The following is an 18356-nucleotide window of genomic DNA, read 5'->3' as shown; positions in this document are numbered from 1 at the left end:
ACACATTCACAGAATGCCTTGCTGCCACTGATCAGAAAAGATTTTCTTTCTATGCTAACGCCAAGTCTGCAAGCTAAGAAAAGCTATGGCAATGAAGCCACAAGGAAAAGGAAACAGAGTCGGTGGACAGGTAAGGTAACAAATCATCCGCAAAAACAGAGAATCAAAGAAAGCAGTGCTTTTCAAAACAATACTGTTTCTGGTGGTGGGGAGAGGTTGCCATTCCAAAGATGAAAAATGGTCTCCTCCCACCCAAGACTAAAAACAAGCTCTGCTTCACCCTACTTAAATCAACCTACTTACTCCCACTACCACATACCCTTCAATGCTTTATTCACTACACAATCTCTTTTTCTTCTTTCAAATTTGGTTTGGAAATCCTGCCTGCTGTGTAGCTTTCTCAAAAAACAAAAACAAAACACCTGTTCATGTGGCCTCTCTGTGTGTAGCTTCCCAGCCACTTGAATTTGCTTCTATGCCCCCCTCCACCCAGATTTCACATAATCAATCCAGCAGCAACCAATATTCCTCATAGCACTGACAAATCTAATGAGTCCAAACTCCTGCAAAACAACGTAACAGAGACGCTGTGGGGGGAAACACACACACACACACACACACACACACACACCCTTCACTATTAAAAAGAAGCATTGAGTCTTTCTTCTTATTATTGAGTGAAAATTTTTGGTTGGGAAAATGGAGACGGGTAAGTGGCAGGTACCAAGACGATGCATGCAAACCAAAAACGATAACTGCCATGTGCACCGGCGGCCCTTCCAAGCCTGCTCACGATGCAGAATCACAAAACTGTGTGTGGTGCAATGTCAGATGATGTTCTTCCTCCATCTCAAAACCCCTCCTTGTTTTCTTTAAAAAGTATAATTAAAGCCTTTGGGGTCAATTTGATATCTGATGTCTGTTCTGAATGGAAGAGTAAATAGTTTAATGAGCAATTACATTATCAACCAGCCACCTGTTTTAGAACATAGCTGTCAAGTTCTCCCTTTTTTTAAGGGAAATTCCCTTATGCTGAATAGGCTTCCTTGCAAAAAAAAGGGAAAACTTGACAGCTATGGTTTAAGAAGATGCCGTGACTCCTGGGCAAATGCAAACCAGATGCCATAATGCAAATGAGCTCCGGATTTTGAAGCATTTTATAAACAGATAATACAGACATATAAAGCATACTGTGTTAGCTCAGCAGATGTGCATAAAGAGCTTGCGTCCAATTACACAGGCCTCAGACTAAACCATGAACACAAATAAAAAGCATAGGAAACAGCAAGAAATATTCCAAAATCCACAGTTGGCCAACATATTTGTTAGAACCAATCAAAATGTTGCATGCTTTGGGTTCTGTCAAAACTTTTGATCTGGCTGGAGGTTATATAAAGCAAGGACAGGGGGAGGAAGAAAACTAACAAAATAACCAACAAAAAATGGTTCAGTGCAATATCCTGCCTTGTCAATATAAAAACTGCCAGCTCTTTTATTTGTGCTTTCTACCTTATTGTTTTGCTTAAGGCTGCAGAAATATCTGGGTAACAGACTTTATATTCTCAAAATTGGAGATCAGCCATTGCCTTTTTAAAAAAATCACACAAACTTAGCTGCAACCTCAGACCTGCATAGCAAATCTTTGATACAGTTTCCAAGCCATTTCTTTTGGGGCTCTATGTTTACACACTAAATGCTTCCCAAATGCTTCACACTAAATGCTTCCCAAAATACAAGAAAACCATTTCCTATACCTGGTCTCAACAATTCACTGAAGAGATGAAGGAGAAAACAGGGGTCATAGAGATCTTGAAGAGCCACTTCGCTTTTGCCTTTGGTTAGGAGCATCTGTTCATCCTAAATACAGGACATAAAATAAGGTATGACTGAATTTTAATTGACATGTTTTTTAGCTGCCGTGAAAGCCTTCTCATAACAGTCATCATATAAGCACTGCAGGGCATCCTAAAGCTGTGTGATACCCGTGTTACTGCTTTGGGTGGTGTTTTTTTTTCCAGCTTCCCCTGACCTCAATGACTGCTGTGCAATAAGAAACTAAGAAGAGCCTGCTAGATGAGGCCAATGGTCCAGCTTGTTCTCACGGTCACCAACCAGATACCTATGGGAAGCCTGCAAGTGGAGCTTGAGCACAACAGAGCTTTCCCTTCCTGCAGTTTTCATCAACTGGTTTTCAGAAGCATGCTGCCTCCGACTGTGGAGGTAAGACCGTAGCCTACTAAAGGGTTAGAAGCCACTGATCCTATGCATGCCAACGCAGAAGTAAGCCCCGCTGATTTCAGTTTCCAGGTAAGTGTGTCTAGGATTTGCAGCCTGACTGCTTCTCTCTTTTGCAATAAAAACCTTTACGTTTCCTCAATAGCTGCTACAATTTTGGCCCAAGGGTTTGGTGGTTAATTCCTAGATCATAATTAGCACCCAACTCTGAAACCTCACTGAACTAAAAGGATTGCAGATTCGCAGCTTTCAAGCAGACTATGCAGTCGTTGCATTAAAAAAAGAAAGAAAACCAAAGAGGAATACCGTGTTTCCCCTTTTTTAAGACACCGTCTTATAACTTTTTTCCCTCAAAAAAACACACAGTGGCTTATTTTCAGGGGGTGTCTTTTTTTTAAAAAAAAAGTGCTGGTACAACTGGGACCCACTGGCTCAGGATGCTCGGTGCTCTCTTCTGCACATTGCTGGGCGCGTTGTTGGCGCTGCCAGTTCCGAGCGCCTGCAGGGTGGGGTGGGGGTGGCAGTGCTTTAAACCCCCAACCCTGTAGAAAGCAATGGAAGTTATGGACTGTAACAATCCTTAAGAGGCGCAGGTCTTAAAAAACCCCTGGTATCACCCTTGAAGCACAGCCTTCCAAAGTCAGGGGGGAATAGGTCTGTTTAGACAAAGGAAAGGATCGGGGGTGATTCTGTGCCCTGGGACCCACAGAACTACTTTAAAAATCCCAACCTGGGGGGGGGGTCAAATAGTGAAGCCCCATAGCCCTGTAGCAACAGAAGGCACATTCTGAAGCACCCGAGCTGTTCGGTTCCATAAAAAATCCAGGAATTGTAAAATTAACAACAATAATGGGGGGGCACTCTATCCAAAGAGTTAAGAAGGAATGGGAAAGTGTTGAGTTATATATGGAAAAATATGGAAAGGAAAGTTAGTTAAAGATAAAAAATAAATAATTATCGCAAGGGGAAAAATAACATCATAAAGGGTAATAATATTAAATATAAAATAGACAACACAACAGAAAAAGCAAGTATATGACTAAATGAGATCGCACAGGAGTGAGGGAAGTGGGGAGAGAGGGAGGGGGGTAAGGAATGGAAGGAGGCAATGGTTGGAGGAGGGTATAGGGGGATGAATTAAAGGAAAATTAAGACTGAGAAGCGCATGGTTTTTGTTTTTTAAAGATGCAAAGGCTTGCAATCAGCCAAAGTATAGAGCCCAACTTCTAGGAGACTGCGATCTACTTGCGGATTTATAAACTGGAGGTGATCTACCCCCGTTATATTGGTGTTCAGGTCAGAGTTGTTTTTAGAGAGAGGAAATATCCCATTTTTGAGGTTAAAGTAAAAGTTCCTGACCTTTTTTTTATAATGAGGAAATGCTGCTAAAACTCCGTTCTTCATTCCACGAAGGGGAGAGGGGGCGGGGCCGGGTGCTCAAAGACAAAAGAAATGGAAAAGGAGATAGCGATCAAATCCAGCCTCGCATTCATGCAGCCGTCGGGAGAGGCAGGGGCTGCAGCCGAGTGCTGCTTCACAAACAAACGGGGGAAAGTGCTTAGAACCCAGAGAATCCAGCTGAAAAACACGAAGCAGCAACAGCAATTGCACACACACCATCCCAAGCCAGCACAGTAACCAAGTCCCAAAAGCAAGAAAGGACTCAGCAAACACTGCTGCGGCCGGCGTTGCTGCTGCTGACTCGGGGAGCTCAGTGATCTCTTCCGCACAGCGCCTATCACTATGGCTTATTTTCGGGGTACGGTTTATATTTCTCAAATGCTTAGAAATGCTGCTATGGCTTATTTTATGACTACGCCTTAAAAAGGGGGAAACACGGTAAGGCCCATTAATATAAATCAACCAGATGCTATGACTGCCACTGTGAATATTAACAATGCCACTTTCAAGATAAATGACCTAAGACTAAAATGGTTCTACTGTACGTATGTTTTTAAAAGGACAGAAATCTGTGGTCAGATTAAGGCACCTCTGTGGACAGGAGATGCTGATGCTGTGGGAAATGGAGAATGGTCCTCATCATCATTTCTCGGTCCAGCAGACATAGAATTTCTTCCATGCTTGGCTGCTGCCACAGGGACCTTCCCAGGCTCTTGCATGTTTTATGGTGCTCCACGGCAGCTGGACCCCAAAGCAGAATTCTGGAATCATATTAAGATGCTATGTGTTTTCCAACTTTGTATATGTGGAGAAGATAGCAATTACACAAAGCAATTTGACTTGTAAATGATAGAACAGTGTTTTCCTTTTCACTTCTTTATTTATTACCAGAGAAACCAAAGGTAGGATGTGTTTCCTTGACAACCTTAGTTTTCCTTCCAAAGCACTTTGAAACAAAATTAAACTATGAAGCAACAGTCACTCTGCTGTGTTCCTTTTTAGCCATCTTGGCTCTTAGAGAAAGGCTGCAATACTGCCTCCTACACAATATCAGCAATAAACAACACAGTTGTTTTTGGTAACCGCCACAATATCACTCAATGAAAGAAAATGCTTTTTTCTATTAAAAAAATATTAGAACTCATTTCCAAGTGTTCCACCACTAAGGAAGGTGGGATAAACCTCAGGAGGTGGGTGGGTTCACATAGGAAATAATAGATACCTTTTTAAAAGAAAGTACAGTATGATGTGAACAGAGAGGCAGACTCTTGGAATAACCCATAAATGATTCAGGGTGAGTTGAAAGAATCTGTCAATGTTCAGACTCTAAAATGGATCAGGTGAGTCAACTTTGGAATTGCAGTCTATCAGATTCCATTCCCATCCCTACCACTAGTTCCTCTGCACAGGTTTAAACCCCACTCAAAACGCCCTATGTGTATGCAAATACCTGAGGCACGTAATCCACAGGAAAGCAAACCTGACACACACTGTACACACTATCTACCCAATACACTGACCAACATGGCAGTCAACTGACCTGAAGTTTACAAGGCTTAGACCATTCTTTTCATACAATTTAAGCAGCTGCAATATCTTCTGGTCTAAAAATAAATAAGAGGGAAATTAGATAGATGATAGATGGATAGATAGATAGATAGATGGAGCGCCAACCTTTGGGCATGTGCAACTTTTGATTTCTGCAACACTGAGTAAGAACTTGAACCTTAATCAAGAGCAGTTTTTCACCTGACATCATTCTGAATACAATACTTTGCAATGAAGGCAGTGCACATGTTCTGCTGCAAGTTATCATCTAAAGCAGGCATCCCCAAACTTCGGCCCTCCAGATGTTTTGGACTACAGTTCCCATCTTCCCCGACCACTGGCCCTGTTAGCTAGGGATCATGGGAGTTGTAGGCCAAAACATCTGGAGGGCCGAGTAAGTGAAATTACTTCACTTAAAACTCCTTAGTATGCATGCATGCACTTACTTCTTTGGTCATTTTCCCGAACCACCCAGGAACTGCAGGATTTGTCTGAGCTACTACATATGACACACACGATAGTTTGGCTGCTGCATTTTAAGAATTCTCATTAAAAAAAAAATTTAGGTCATGCATCTCTTTCAACTGCAAATACACTTACCTGTAATGCTCAGTGTTGCACCATAGGCTCCAAGCAACACAGCAAAATGGTTGCTCTCACAAACTGCAGGGCAGAGTTTCACTAGAGTCAACAGGATATCCACTAATGCCTCTAAAGCAAAAAGGAAAAATATTTTTCTCCCTCTTCCAAATGACTTAGCCTCTTGTCAAGCAATTTGAAAATATTACGGTTGCTCGGGCGCTTCCTTGCAACAATGGTGCTGGTCACTCACACTGCTAGGATGCTCTCTGGGGCAAGACCTGCTGAGATGAATGGAGCACCATGAGAGCTTTAATGAAGCTCCCATTCATTTTAGCCACGCAGGAGAACTTCCCAGTGGACAGGGACTGTTGCCAACAAAATGGAAAACACATTATGATATAACATTGTGAAATGCTAATCGCTTTCACATAGGGTTTTTGTTTTTGAAGAAAATTAAGGCCTTTTTCAATAAAAAAACATGTGTTCCAATATGAAGGGGGCCGTGAAAATATCATTTTATCACCAGGAACGGGCAGTGTGGTGTGGCAGTGCTGCCTTTCTGACACCAATGTCCCTCCTCTAACCAAGACAAAGGTAAGGGGTAAGAACAAAGTTTAAAGGGAGCATCAGATTGGCTCTAATGGTGCACCCATGGAGCCTTGATCTCACTTCTCCTTTGCCTCCTCGCTGCATAGTCCAGGTTAGCGGCAGCTCTGCAGCACTGATCCACACGGTTCCAGCTACTCAAGCTTCCCACACATTCCATTCAAGTTTTGTGCAGAAATGAATTGGGCCATCCTTCCTTTCTCCTCTAATCCCCATCCAGTGTAACATGGGAACTTCTGCCCTTGTGCTAACTAATGGGTCTCGTGGTTAATTAAACAACTTTTGCATAGGGTTTTCCAGGGTTCCTTTTTGTAAGCTCTTAAATGATGCCGTGTAGCCCAGATCCTTTCAATTTGCATTACTCTACCTAGTCCTGCATCTAGGATAAATTCCACTATGTCACTTCCTAAGAAAAAGGGACAAAGCTGAGATTCTGAGGATTTCAACTAGCACTGTCAATACCCCAGTAAGACCAGGTAACCCAAAACAAGTGGGCTATTTTTTAGCATGCTTAATTGGAAAACAGACATAGCTGTATACAATACTGCAATAACTGTTTCAGAAATATATAGCCAAAGAGTCAAAGAGTAAAAAATAAAGTAAGAAATGCTAAGTTCAATGATAAATAAATGCAATCCAAATGCAAATAAATAGTAAGAAAAGGCACTGGAGCTGGCAACGCAATGATAATGGAGAAGAGTTAGTAATATGTTAAAAGGTAAATGCTAAAATAATTATGTTCTCTAGATATAGCAGCTCTGAAAACATCTAGGTGGGCTGGCAAGTGGAAGGATGAAAAACAACACGTGAAATACACTTGGGTTATATATAGATACACAAGGAAACAAATGAGAAGGTGATACCTCTTTCATGAATGTTTGTGTCATCACCTTCTTGCGACCTCAGCATAATTGACAAAAATAAGGAGTGCTGCGTGATCATCATATAAAGCACCGACAACTTCACTAATCTCTGAGCAGCAGGGATTCCTTTCTGGTACAGCAAATTGATAGCTGCATTCAGAGTTTTCAGGAAGCCCTGGTCTTTATAACGGTACCTACATAACAGAGATTTAAAGAGATGTTGAGATAAAAATCATGCACTCTGCCTGCAAAGTGAATGAAAGAATCAATTATATCCCAGGTGTTGGCTTGGTCTGTGAACCAGCTTGCCACACCGTTTTAAAAGTACTGTATTGGTAAAACATCTATTAACAGAAGCAAAACTACGGTCCAGCGAGGCATAAGCAACCCTAACCTCATTGTTGTATGTCATTGTAGCAGCACAAAATACTCTTGTAAACCTAAACATGCTTACTTGAGTCCCATCTTCACAAAACTGTGCCAGTCTTCTGGAGCCACCTCAGTTACTGAGTTCTAGGTAGGTAGGAAACAGCAAAAGAACACTTAAACATGTGACAGTGGGGATGTGGTGGTGCAGGGATAATAATAATAATAATAATAATTTTTTATTTGTACCCCGCCCATCTGGCTGAGTCTCCCCAACCACTCTGGGTGGCTTCCAATTGAATATCAGGGATAACGCTTTGTGGGAATACAAATTGCAATATTAGAAAATACAAGAAAAAAAAGCAGCAAAAATCCCCAGAATTAAAAGTAATACAGCATCAAGCACAGCACATTACAATGGCTACAACAGGATAAAAAATCATGAAGCTGCCTGTCAAGGCCACCAGCAATTTTCAGGTGGTCCATGGGAGGTGGGGAATCACTGAACTAAAACCATAAACCAAAATACTAGCATGACCACAAAAAATGTCCAGGCAGCAGTCAGAATTAAAACATCAAAATACAAAGAGAGGGGAAATGCTCAGCCAAAAGCAGTCTTCATACAGCATGTTTAGCAGTGTGTTCCCCTGGGTGAGTTCCCTGCAGAAGAGGCCCTGGTCATTGCCAAGCATTCTTCCTGGGATCTGGAGGAAGGCCTCAGATGATGATTCGTGTATGGAGGGAGGCTCATATGGAATAAGCTATGCAGATCCTAAGCTGCTTATGCCTTTAAAAGTTAAACAGAACACCTTAAATTGAGCCCAGAAGGAAACCTGCCATCAATCAGATCACACAAAACTGCCATAATAAACCCAAAGTGCCTAGTTGAATCTTGCCCTGGCTGACATTTGTGAACACTTTTCAATGGTGGCCCTATGCAGAGCATATTGCATTAATCTAGCCTGCAAGTCATTGGGCTATGGACGTCTGTGACAAGGTTTGGTTTTGTCAGGAGGGACACTGCTGAAGTTGGGAAAAAGGTAGAGAAAGGAGGTAGAGCAAAGAATATTTTTTCTAAAGAAGTTTGCACTTTCATGTGCAACAGCCTGTGCATATGCACCCTCTAGTGGTCACATTACTCTCCAGCGGTTGTGCTCGATACACCTCCACCCTGCTTAGAATAATGTCCAACAACCTGGGGGGGACGACCCCCTAATTCTCACCAGTAGTCTCTCTAGCCTCAACAGCACGGCACTCTCAATTTCCGAGCGGGTTTCTTGTTCTCTGTTACTGCTGTACGTGAGGATCAACCACTTCATGCAGGCAACTAGCAGGCGTTTCCTCCACGAATGCAACTTCTCTGCAGAGCTCTCCAGGGCTCTGGATATAGCGTCAGCAATCACCCAGCTAGAGAGGTTTGAAAAGAGTAATGAAATGGTAGCTTTTGTGTTCATTTCAACTACTGCGCACCCCCCCCCCCAAATCTTAAGCTTGAATTGCTGGGAAATGGAGCGTTTATTAGTTGCTTTCTAGATCTGGAAAGTCTGCTGAATCAGGAGAGGATGTAACCAGTGCCCTGAGTTCTCTGAGAGCCATGAGGATAGTTCCCCTATTGAAAATACACAGCCACTGATTGGTCAAGAGTGACTTCTTAGACATCACGGAGGGTTGCGGAAGTCTTATGGATGTTTTGCTAGACTGTTAAACACAATGGGATGGAATACTTTGCAGACCAGGAGACTAATTACACAGTGAGTCATCATGACCACCACATATGGTTTCTCTCTTTGTGATAAAATGTCCATCGCTATCCTGGTGCAAAAGAAGCTTCATTTCTTTGGCCCAGTTCACACAAAATGCCAAACTTAGTTTGATGATACATGGATGAGCCTTTTGCTCCCTCCCCTCCCCTGCTCTGGTTTCCTCCTTCAGTTCAGATTCAGCAGCAGACAATAGTTTGTCGTAACATCTGAATCTGACGAACAATGGCTTGCACAAACCCATACTTTGCCTAAAAATCAGGGTTGCAAAACAAGTCGAAACCATGGTTTGCGAACCTTGTTTGCAAGCAAATGACAATATCAGCACATTTCAGATCTAATGGTGAACTATGGATTAAGGCTGAAGAAATGATCCAGAGAACTGGCAACTGGCTGATCATGGCAGGGGATAATGGGAGTGTATGGGCAGAGTTCATTCAAATAGCATCAAACAGGTTTGGTGTCATACTTGAAGCAACTCTTTCTCTCTGATAACGGATACAGATCAGTGTTTAAAAAAGAAAAATGCAACAGGCATTCTGGTCTAGCCAAGCTGCAGTAGTGAAGCTTACTACATTTTTATTAAAGTTTATCACATTTTTACTTTATCTTTCGTAAGTTTCTAAAGCGTAGCGGTCATCACACTCACCCAACATTTTTATTTTATCTTATTATTAAATTTTACCATATTTCATTAATTCTGATTATTAACATTGAACATACCACCCCCCAACATTGATGTTCCATCTGGTATTTACCTCCACTGATGTGACTCAACAAAAGGTGATATACATTAGATGATTTCTATCTATTTGAAGTATTAAAATACTACCTCATACTGACAGCAGGTACCTGAGAATGGAGGGCATGTACTTGTGTTTATTGTAATCGACTGGTCAATATGGAGAACTGGAACTAATAAGCAGAAAATAAGTAGACTTACTGTTCATGATTTCCCGCTGTCTCAAGAGATAAAAGTAATTTCTCTGTTAAATTAGCAAATAGCTCGGTTTCTGGAGGCGGCAGTAACTTGGAAAGAACTTGACACTGCTCAGCGAACGGCTGTGATGAACCACTATTCGGAAGAATGCCCAGCAGTTGTGGCCACAAAGTTTCTCTCAAGATGGAAGTAACAGCTGAAGAGACTGTAGGAAAGGACAACGCAAGTCACAAAGGTGTATCTGTCAGCATTTCACAGGCCCATACTCTAATGCAGGTATCCCCAGACTTCGGCCCTCCAGATGTTTTGGACTACAGTTCCCATCTTCCCTGGCCAATGGTCCTGTTAGCTAGGGATCATGGGAGCTGTGGGCCAAAACATATGAGGGCCGCAGTTTGGGGATGCCTGCTCTAATGCATGTACCAGAGGCCACTACACAGTCCCAAGTCCTTGGAATGACATACTAGAACTACTGGCCTAAAGAGAAATCACAGACTCTAATATCTTGGAAAGGGACAGCCAAACAAGATTTACACCAGACTGCTCCAAAACTGGGTCCTGGTTAAGAGTTTCTCACATAATTTTGGTTACATAATTTGATAATATAGGACCCTGGAAGCAAGCTAAGATTGACAGGAGAACTTGTAAACAAAATTTAAAGGTAGAAAAAAAACAAATTCCCTGGTAATAAAGTTGCGGGGAAATTAACATCTGAACCATTAACTGGCCCACTTAACAAACAAGGTTTGAAGTTTTTAGTCTGAAAACCCCCAAACACTGTACCACTGGCATTTACAACTTCATTTTTCAAAATCATACTCTCCATCCAATGACACAAAACAGTTGCAATCCCTTTTTTTAAAAAAAAGCTGATCCAGAGTGTTATGTAAGTTGACCATGGTTACCTTCTGACAGGTGGCTCAAAGTGTGCTGCTCTCGACAGTCCAAGTATGCATTGACAAGTGGCAGAAAGAGGTCCACATCTTTTCTCAGAAGCTTGCCAGTGCCCTGCTTCAGACACCAAAGCTCAAACTGCAGCAAGTGAGTCTGACTGTATCGAATCAGCACAGCCACAATGGAAAGGGACGTTTTCGTTGAATGCTTAAGGCAGGAAAGCTGCACATTCACGCCAACTGCCTGGGCAAAGACAGGCTCCTTCTGTATCGCATGCAGGAAGACCTTTTCCAACTCTTCTGTGGCTGCTGTGGACAAGAGAGTCCCCATCCCTTGAATGTGCTCTCTTGAGAGGAAGAGGTCTCCCTTCAGGGATCCCCTTTGGTAGCTGTCTGTGAGCAGCTGCACCAAAGTCTCCCCGTAAGTGCTCAAGTACGTTTCTTTTCCAGAAATGCCTTCAGCTGTCTTGGAGGCCAGCATCGCCTTGGGAAGCTGCAGCATAGCCAAAGTGACTTCCTTCAGTTGTTGGGTATTCATGTACAGTTGCAGTTCTTGCAGTGCCTCCACCTGCTGTGACCTTTTGGGATGTAACTTGCAGGCATCTTTTCTCCCAGCATGCAGTTCTTCCAAGACAGTTTTAGTGACGGCTTCGAAATATCTAGAGAGCGTATCTAGCTGGTTCCTGGCTTGCAACATTGGGCAGCCCACCTTCAGCAACTCAAGAATGCCACGGTTTAGGTGAGCAGCAAGCAGCTTCACTTTAACTGGGCTTAAACTATGGGGAGGGAGAGAACGTTGCTCTACAGCCAGGAACCAATTCTCCAGCGTGGGGTGCTTGAAGACCAAAGGGAGCACTTCTTCCAGTATCTACAATGGAGATGGTTACAATTAAAGACATCACCCAACTGATTTAAAATCCCTGTGAGCTGCCCAGGGACCCAGGACCTGTCAAAACCAGGGGAAGGTCCGTCATGTGATAGGCAATCAGGACTATGGCTGATTAATATTCTATGGCCTTTTAAATGTGTTTATGGGAGGCAGTTTATTGCTGTGTTTTTGTTCTAACTATTTGTGCTTTTATCCTGTATTTTTATCTTGTGAACCACCCTGGTATATACATATTATTTTTATTAATGCCCAATTGAGGCAGGAGAACTGCATCAGCTCCAGTGATCCGCCTGGCCCTTGTTCCTGCAAGGATGCCGTTGCAGCAGTGGCCCTGCCCTTTCATAACCCTCCCACCCCAAGCTGGTCAGCTGGCTGTGAATTTGGATTGCTTCCTAAGAGAGCTGCTCTTGTTATTTTACGGGTCAAGGAAGTTATGGTCTGGAATGAACTGAGCCAGCTCCCAGAGAAATGGCCAGGGAATGGAAGTGAAGGTGCACAATTAAGAAACACTGCATGACTAGGATTTTATCTTTATTCCGCCTAAAAATACCTAAGTTACAGAAGAATCAAGTCATTTCCCCCCTTGCATGGCTTTCCACTTCACTGAGGAAACGTAATTTAAACGTATTTTTTTGTCTCACAACCATTGCCTGCACCTGTAAACGTTTATGCATAATTGCCAGGTTTTTCCTGCCTCTCCAAGGGCCAATTTACTAGGATGACATTCATAAACAGTAACACAGAGAGAAGTTATTACCTTGTCGTTTCCAGTCTCTGCTGCCATCAGACACTCCGCATCCACAAAGAGATCAGATTCGGTTTGTGTATTTTTCTCTTTCTGCTGACTACACAGTTCTTTGGCGTCCCCCCTGTGCAACAAGCTCTTCAGCAGATCCACAAACAGGGTGAGAAGCGAGAGACCCAAATTTTTGCCAAACTGTTAGAAAATTAAGATACATTTCAGAATAGGGAAAACTTGGGGAAAGGATTAAGCAGCGAAACTACATCATTGCACTGCACTGCAGAGGCATGTCAGCACATGCACAAAAGTCTATGATTTTTCTCTTTGTAAGACTTAAAATAATTATTTATAAGACAGATGCATGCGACATATTTTGTGGATATTCTTAAAACTGTGACATTTCCATAAGAGCGAAAGGTTCATTTCTGCAGTGCCTATCATGCAGGCCTGGAGCCGAAACTTGATACACTTCTCAGGTATATGCACCTGCGGTAGCCAAGCACTTATTTACTGCCACATAATCTGTAAAAGAGCTCTTGGTGTGATAATAAAAGAGGAAGGGATTATAACCAACAATCTTAGAAAAGGGTGAAGGAGAACAACATCTCTTACACTGTTGAAATTCTCCACGGTTGTTTTTAGGCAAAGAAGGACGTGCTTTGAAGCTAACAGGAACTGCTGAGGCTGGAGTTGGGAAATAGCCTCCCTTAGTTTCTCTTCAAAACCCTCTTCCAACAGAATTGCAACACCTTTCTGATAGGCATTCTTCAGCAGGGAGGAAAAGGAGGAATCCGTCAAGAGGCAATCGTCTACATACTCACTTCTGCCTTGCTGGAAATGTTTAAAATGTATTTCATGTTTTCAGAAAGAGGGGTCGGGGGAAGAAAGAAAACATCATTACAGATATGTGTATAGAAACCTCTTCCTTTCTGTGGCTGGAATGTAGCCTATTGTACAAAGTTAACAGTTGCACCCATTGCCCCATCTACTTCTGTTTCTGGCACCACCCACCGCTACCAATGGCCACTGGAATATTGCCCCACAAGGCACATAGCCGTCAGCCTGAAACAAGTTTCCCCACCCTGAGCTAAACCACAATTTTGTGTGACAAGAACAAACTGCAGCAAGCCTTGAACTCATACATTTCCCTCCCACTCCATTGTGGCAAGAAGGAAGAGGTTTTGGCTAATCATAGCTTGTTGTGCCATCCAACCTAACAGGCCATGTTAATGTTAAACATGGATTCTGAGACTGGTTAATCTACCTTAACCACAGTTTAGGATTCAAGCAACATGCTAAACTGTGGTTAGTGGAAATCAGCACAGTCTTCTGAGCTCTTTCTTGCTACTGCACCAGAAGCACCCGGGTTGGGGTTGCCATCATGAGGCTTGCAGAGGCTCACTGTCAACACACCAAACAGTGGTTTAGTGTGACATCCAAATGCAGTCAGTGTGAGCTCAACATCAAATTAAGCAGCTGAAAATACTTGTTGCCTTGCTTACCACAGTTTCCTTAGCTTGCTCTGGTATCCAAAGACTGTAGTAGTGGTTGAATTGACAGAGTTGAGGAGAGACAGTCTGGAGTTCTTTATCATAGAGCTGAAACAGCAAACAAAGGGCTAAGGGGTCTCTCTGAGAATGCAGGAGGTCAGTGAAAACAGTGATGAGATACTCCACTATGCTTTCTCCTAAAGACACAAAACAAAACACAGATCGAATTGTATGGCTTCTTAACTTGAAAAGTCAGTCCTCTAAACTATTGGTTAGCACACTGAAATACTTATGAGCTTTTTAAAAAGCACATGTTGTTGTTAAAAAAAAATGGGTAGGCAAGAAACACAAATCAACAAGAACCCCCGTTGCTTAAGAACCTTTTCCATGACAGCTACAACTAAAATCATATTGTCTGAACTCAGAGGGCAGCTTTGCCGATATTATTAAGAATTAAAGCATGCATGTTTTTATAATATATATATTATATTTTTTTTTCTTATTTCTGAAAAAAGATGGAACTATTAGTCCAGAGAACATTTTGAAGGATTCCTTTAGGTAAGGATCATTCAAACTTGCTCTCGGGACCCTGAACAACTCTGCCAAAGGGTAGATCAAACCCTGTCTCTCCTTTATTGTAACGCAGACAGCATGGGAATAGCCTGTCCACGGGTTGCGGTGGAGAGTTTTACTGTACGCACCAGCTACCAAATTCAAGCCTATGAAAAGAGGCAGGAACCTGTTTGGGGTGCATCCTGCATTTAATAATTGTACATTTTATCACTGCAAAAGAAATATGGGAAGGAAATACCTCTTGCATTCCCATCAGCCTCGAGAAGCAGCTTGTTCCTGGCTTCTAAAGCAGCAGGAACGACAGCACTAAATGGGAAAGTGCTGACAATCATGTCTTCATTTAAAGTAGATCCAATTTCTTCATTTAGGCCTTCATTGCCTTCCACAATGACATCAATCATATCCAGAACATCTAGTTTGAAAAGGGAAAAACCTTAGTTTAGATGAAGGTTGTTTCCAGAACCCAAACAAAAGGGTCAATAGTCAACAGCAGCAGAATAACAGGATCTCAAGTATTAACATTACTCAAAAGGAAACATTCAGTAGAAATACCGTGTTTCTCATATTATAAGACATGTCTTATATTTATTTTTTCCTCAAAAAAACACACTATGGCTTATTTTCAAGGGATGTCTTATTTTTTTCCTCCTCCTCCTGCCGCGGCCGGCATTGCTGCTGCGCCTATCACTATGTCTTATTTTTGGGGTATGGCTTATATTCCTTGAGAGCTTAAAAATCCTGCTACGGCTTATTTTATGGGTATGTCTTAAAATATGAGAAACAGGGTAGCAAAAGACAATCCTGCGTAGATCTTAACAGAAAACAGTAAAATTTGCCTGCATGATTTTTGAATATTGTGTGTAGTATAGCATGCCATTTAGGCTTTTTGGTTCATCCCAAGAAATCTGCTATATCAAATGCTGGGGTGGGAGACCTAGAAACTGAAGAGATATGCCAAGTTTCAGACCTAATAACATTTAATGTGTTCAGTGAGAATTCAGTGATGATGGTCTATTGTTTTTAAATGGTTTGAGTTAGCAACTGATCAATGGCTTTATTCAGACACCATGTCAAAATTATGATGGCTTGGAGTAGTATGTGAACTGACAAACCATGTGCTGCAATCAGCCAGCCTATCAGTATCAGAAACCATGGTCTGTGTTAACTCTGATTTGGTGGAGTACCTATTGACAAACTGTAGTAATAACAGACAAACCATCTGTAGTATGAACTTCTGTGTGTATGAACAACAACAACAGAAGGGTATAGAAACTGTGGTATAGAAATCTGACCTTAGTCCTGTAATTTGGACGCAAACCCAAATACAATTAACTGGCCTAGGATACCAAAGATAAGCAAAGATGCAAAATCCCATTTGCATTTAGAAAAAGCTGCAAATCTATGTCAGCAACTGCAGGGTAGCTTGAGAAGGCAACTAAGGCTGCAATCCCTACACACACTATACTCAAAGGGTCTTGCTTCCAAGTAGACATGCACAGGATTGCATTGTTGTTGTCATTTAAATTTGTATACCGCCCTTCATACGAAGATCTCAGGGCAGTACATGGCATAAAAATACAGAATAAAACCACAAATACAGAATAAAACCACATAATAAAAACAAGAACAAAACAAAACAGTATTGCCCCCCTCCCGAGTTAAAAATTTCTGCCTGTTTGTAAAATGCTGGCTACATGTAATTTTCCAGCAAAATTGTGGAAGATTTGCATAATGACCACCCCCCCCCCCAAGTGAACATACCGTCAATGTGAGAGATGGGTATGCTGGCATTATCAACATCTTGCTTAAACAAGTTGACCTGGAGAATGCTGGCTTCCTGGACAAGGTCTGCTGCTTTATCTGTGTATGGATAGGGGTTGGTCACCAGTTTCACCAAGATCTGCAATGGAAAGTGAGCTTTCATTACAAATGTTTAATCATAAAGATAGTAAAGGAAGCATAAAGCAGGTCTGGGGAATCTTTAACCCTGCAGATGTTGTTGGACTCAAATTCTCTCTCATCAGCCCCGGTCAGCAATGCAACATTTCACGGCAGCCTACAGGATTTGGTGCAGAACCTTGCATACATTGAAACATACCCCCTGAAAAAATATTTTGAGAAATCTAGCAGTGAGTATGTACTTTAGATACCAAAACACATTTTCACACAAAATGGCACAGGTGTCAGCCAAAGATATAATGGGGTGTCCTGGAGCCTAAACATTTCATCTTCTTGTATAAATGAACAAAAGTCAACCATCACAGTGGCTGGAAAACAGGTGCTTTATCATTGCGTACATAAATCCAGCAGAATTGCATGTGTTTTGGTACCTGAGCACATTAAACCAAGAACAAAATGTGAATGAAACCACTGAAGACATCTTTTTAAATTCCTCCTCCTTTTATAATAATGTATCTTAAATATTTAGGGTTGTCATTGAAGAAAGCAATATTTTTTTTGGGGGGGGGGTATAAGATTCATTTTGATTCTACAATAAAACTACATTCCTAGAACCAAGTATTACTTTTATTATTCAGTGTACTGCCTGTGAAGTGATCTTTCTAGTCCACACCATGTTTTTCCTGCATGCTACTAACAGCTTCCACACAAAAAAGGATAGCATCGTTGGTAGGATTAAATCGTGGTTTACATAACTTTGCTGCATTTCCTTCACTCTGCTATAACAGTAGATGCTGATATAAAACTGATGGTGAAAAACAATCTTTTGTCAATGCCACCCACTGTAGTGGAAATCTCTAACAAAAGCCTTTTCCTATCACTCATTTCCTTTGTTCCCTTCCGTGTCTAGGAGATGAGAGTTCTCAGAATTCATTCATGATTTTTCAAAACACTTTCCTCTTTAAAACAACAAAAGGTAATAAGTCCCCACATAGGCTATTCTTGGCATTGTTAATCTGGTTAATTTGCACATTTATTACCCTTTCCAAAAACTGAATCACTGCTTCCTTTTTGCCTTCTGCTGTGTTATCCAAGTGTTCAAGCCACAGTTCAAGTTCCTTCCAGGTATACTCAAATACTCCACTGTCGTGCAGAACCTGTTAAAAAACAATTATCATGCAAAGCTTTCAGTTCTATTTTTGTATGTCAGCTCTCATTTTGGCTGTTTGATTTAAAGAAAGAACAGCCGCAGATGGCAGAGTCATTTTTACCTTAACCCCTATTTAAAAACATACCACAATTAATGGAAAAACAGGTTATTTAAAAGTATATAAGCCTCATGTGTTGCCCCCTCAACCACTTTCCTCTATCTATGCCGGCACAAAAGGCCAACTTGCAAGAGCCTTCCAATCCAGTTCCATAGCATACACCAATAGTGCTCACATTAGTGTTTAAAGCCCTTGTAACTAAAATACTGTCTCTATCCCTACTGATCTTCTTCGGTGTGAAGATCTGCAGAGGGAGCACTTTCAGCAGTACTGCCCTGCCCTCAGAAGTGGAAACCTGGGA

General features: G+C 41.8%; 1 protein-coding gene across 2 annotated transcripts in view; it reads right to left on the bottom strand.

Moving 5' to 3' along the window:
- Window positions 1-18356, bottom strand: part of URB1 (URB1 ribosome biogenesis factor) — a 52167-nt gene that overhangs the window by 11605 nt on the left and 22206 nt on the right. For both annotated transcript variants that reach the window (XM_035114779.3, XM_035114780.3), the window contains exons 16-30: window positions 17828-17944; window positions 16650-16788; window positions 15127-15300; window positions 14328-14512; window positions 13438-13656; window positions 12841-13020; window positions 11207-12062; window positions 10305-10506; window positions 8825-9008; window positions 7690-7748; window positions 7236-7429; window positions 5785-5895; window positions 5177-5240; window positions 4226-4397; window positions 1755-1857 (exon numbers count right to left, since the gene is read on the bottom strand). In XM_035114779.3, the coding sequence (XP_034970670.2) occupies window positions 1755-1857; window positions 4226-4397; window positions 5177-5240; window positions 5785-5895; window positions 7236-7429; window positions 7690-7748; window positions 8825-9008; window positions 10305-10506; window positions 11207-12062; window positions 12841-13020; window positions 13438-13656; window positions 14328-14512; window positions 15127-15300; window positions 16650-16788; window positions 17828-17944 (2959 nt within the window). The remainder of the gene's footprint in view (window positions 1-1754; window positions 1858-4225; window positions 4398-5176; window positions 5241-5784; window positions 5896-7235; window positions 7430-7689; window positions 7749-8824; window positions 9009-10304; window positions 10507-11206; window positions 12063-12840; window positions 13021-13437; window positions 13657-14327; window positions 14513-15126; window positions 15301-16649; window positions 16789-17827; window positions 17945-18356) is intronic.

This window comes from Zootoca vivipara, chromosome 4 (genome assembly GCF_965207765.1).
Source record: "Zootoca vivipara chromosome 4, rZooViv2.hap1.1, whole genome shotgun sequence".
Lineage (NCBI taxonomy): Eukaryota > Metazoa > Chordata > Lepidosauria > Squamata > Lacertidae > Zootoca > Zootoca vivipara.
The sequence above is the reverse complement of the archived record's forward strand: the minus strand, read 5'-3'. Positions and strand labels throughout refer to the sequence as shown.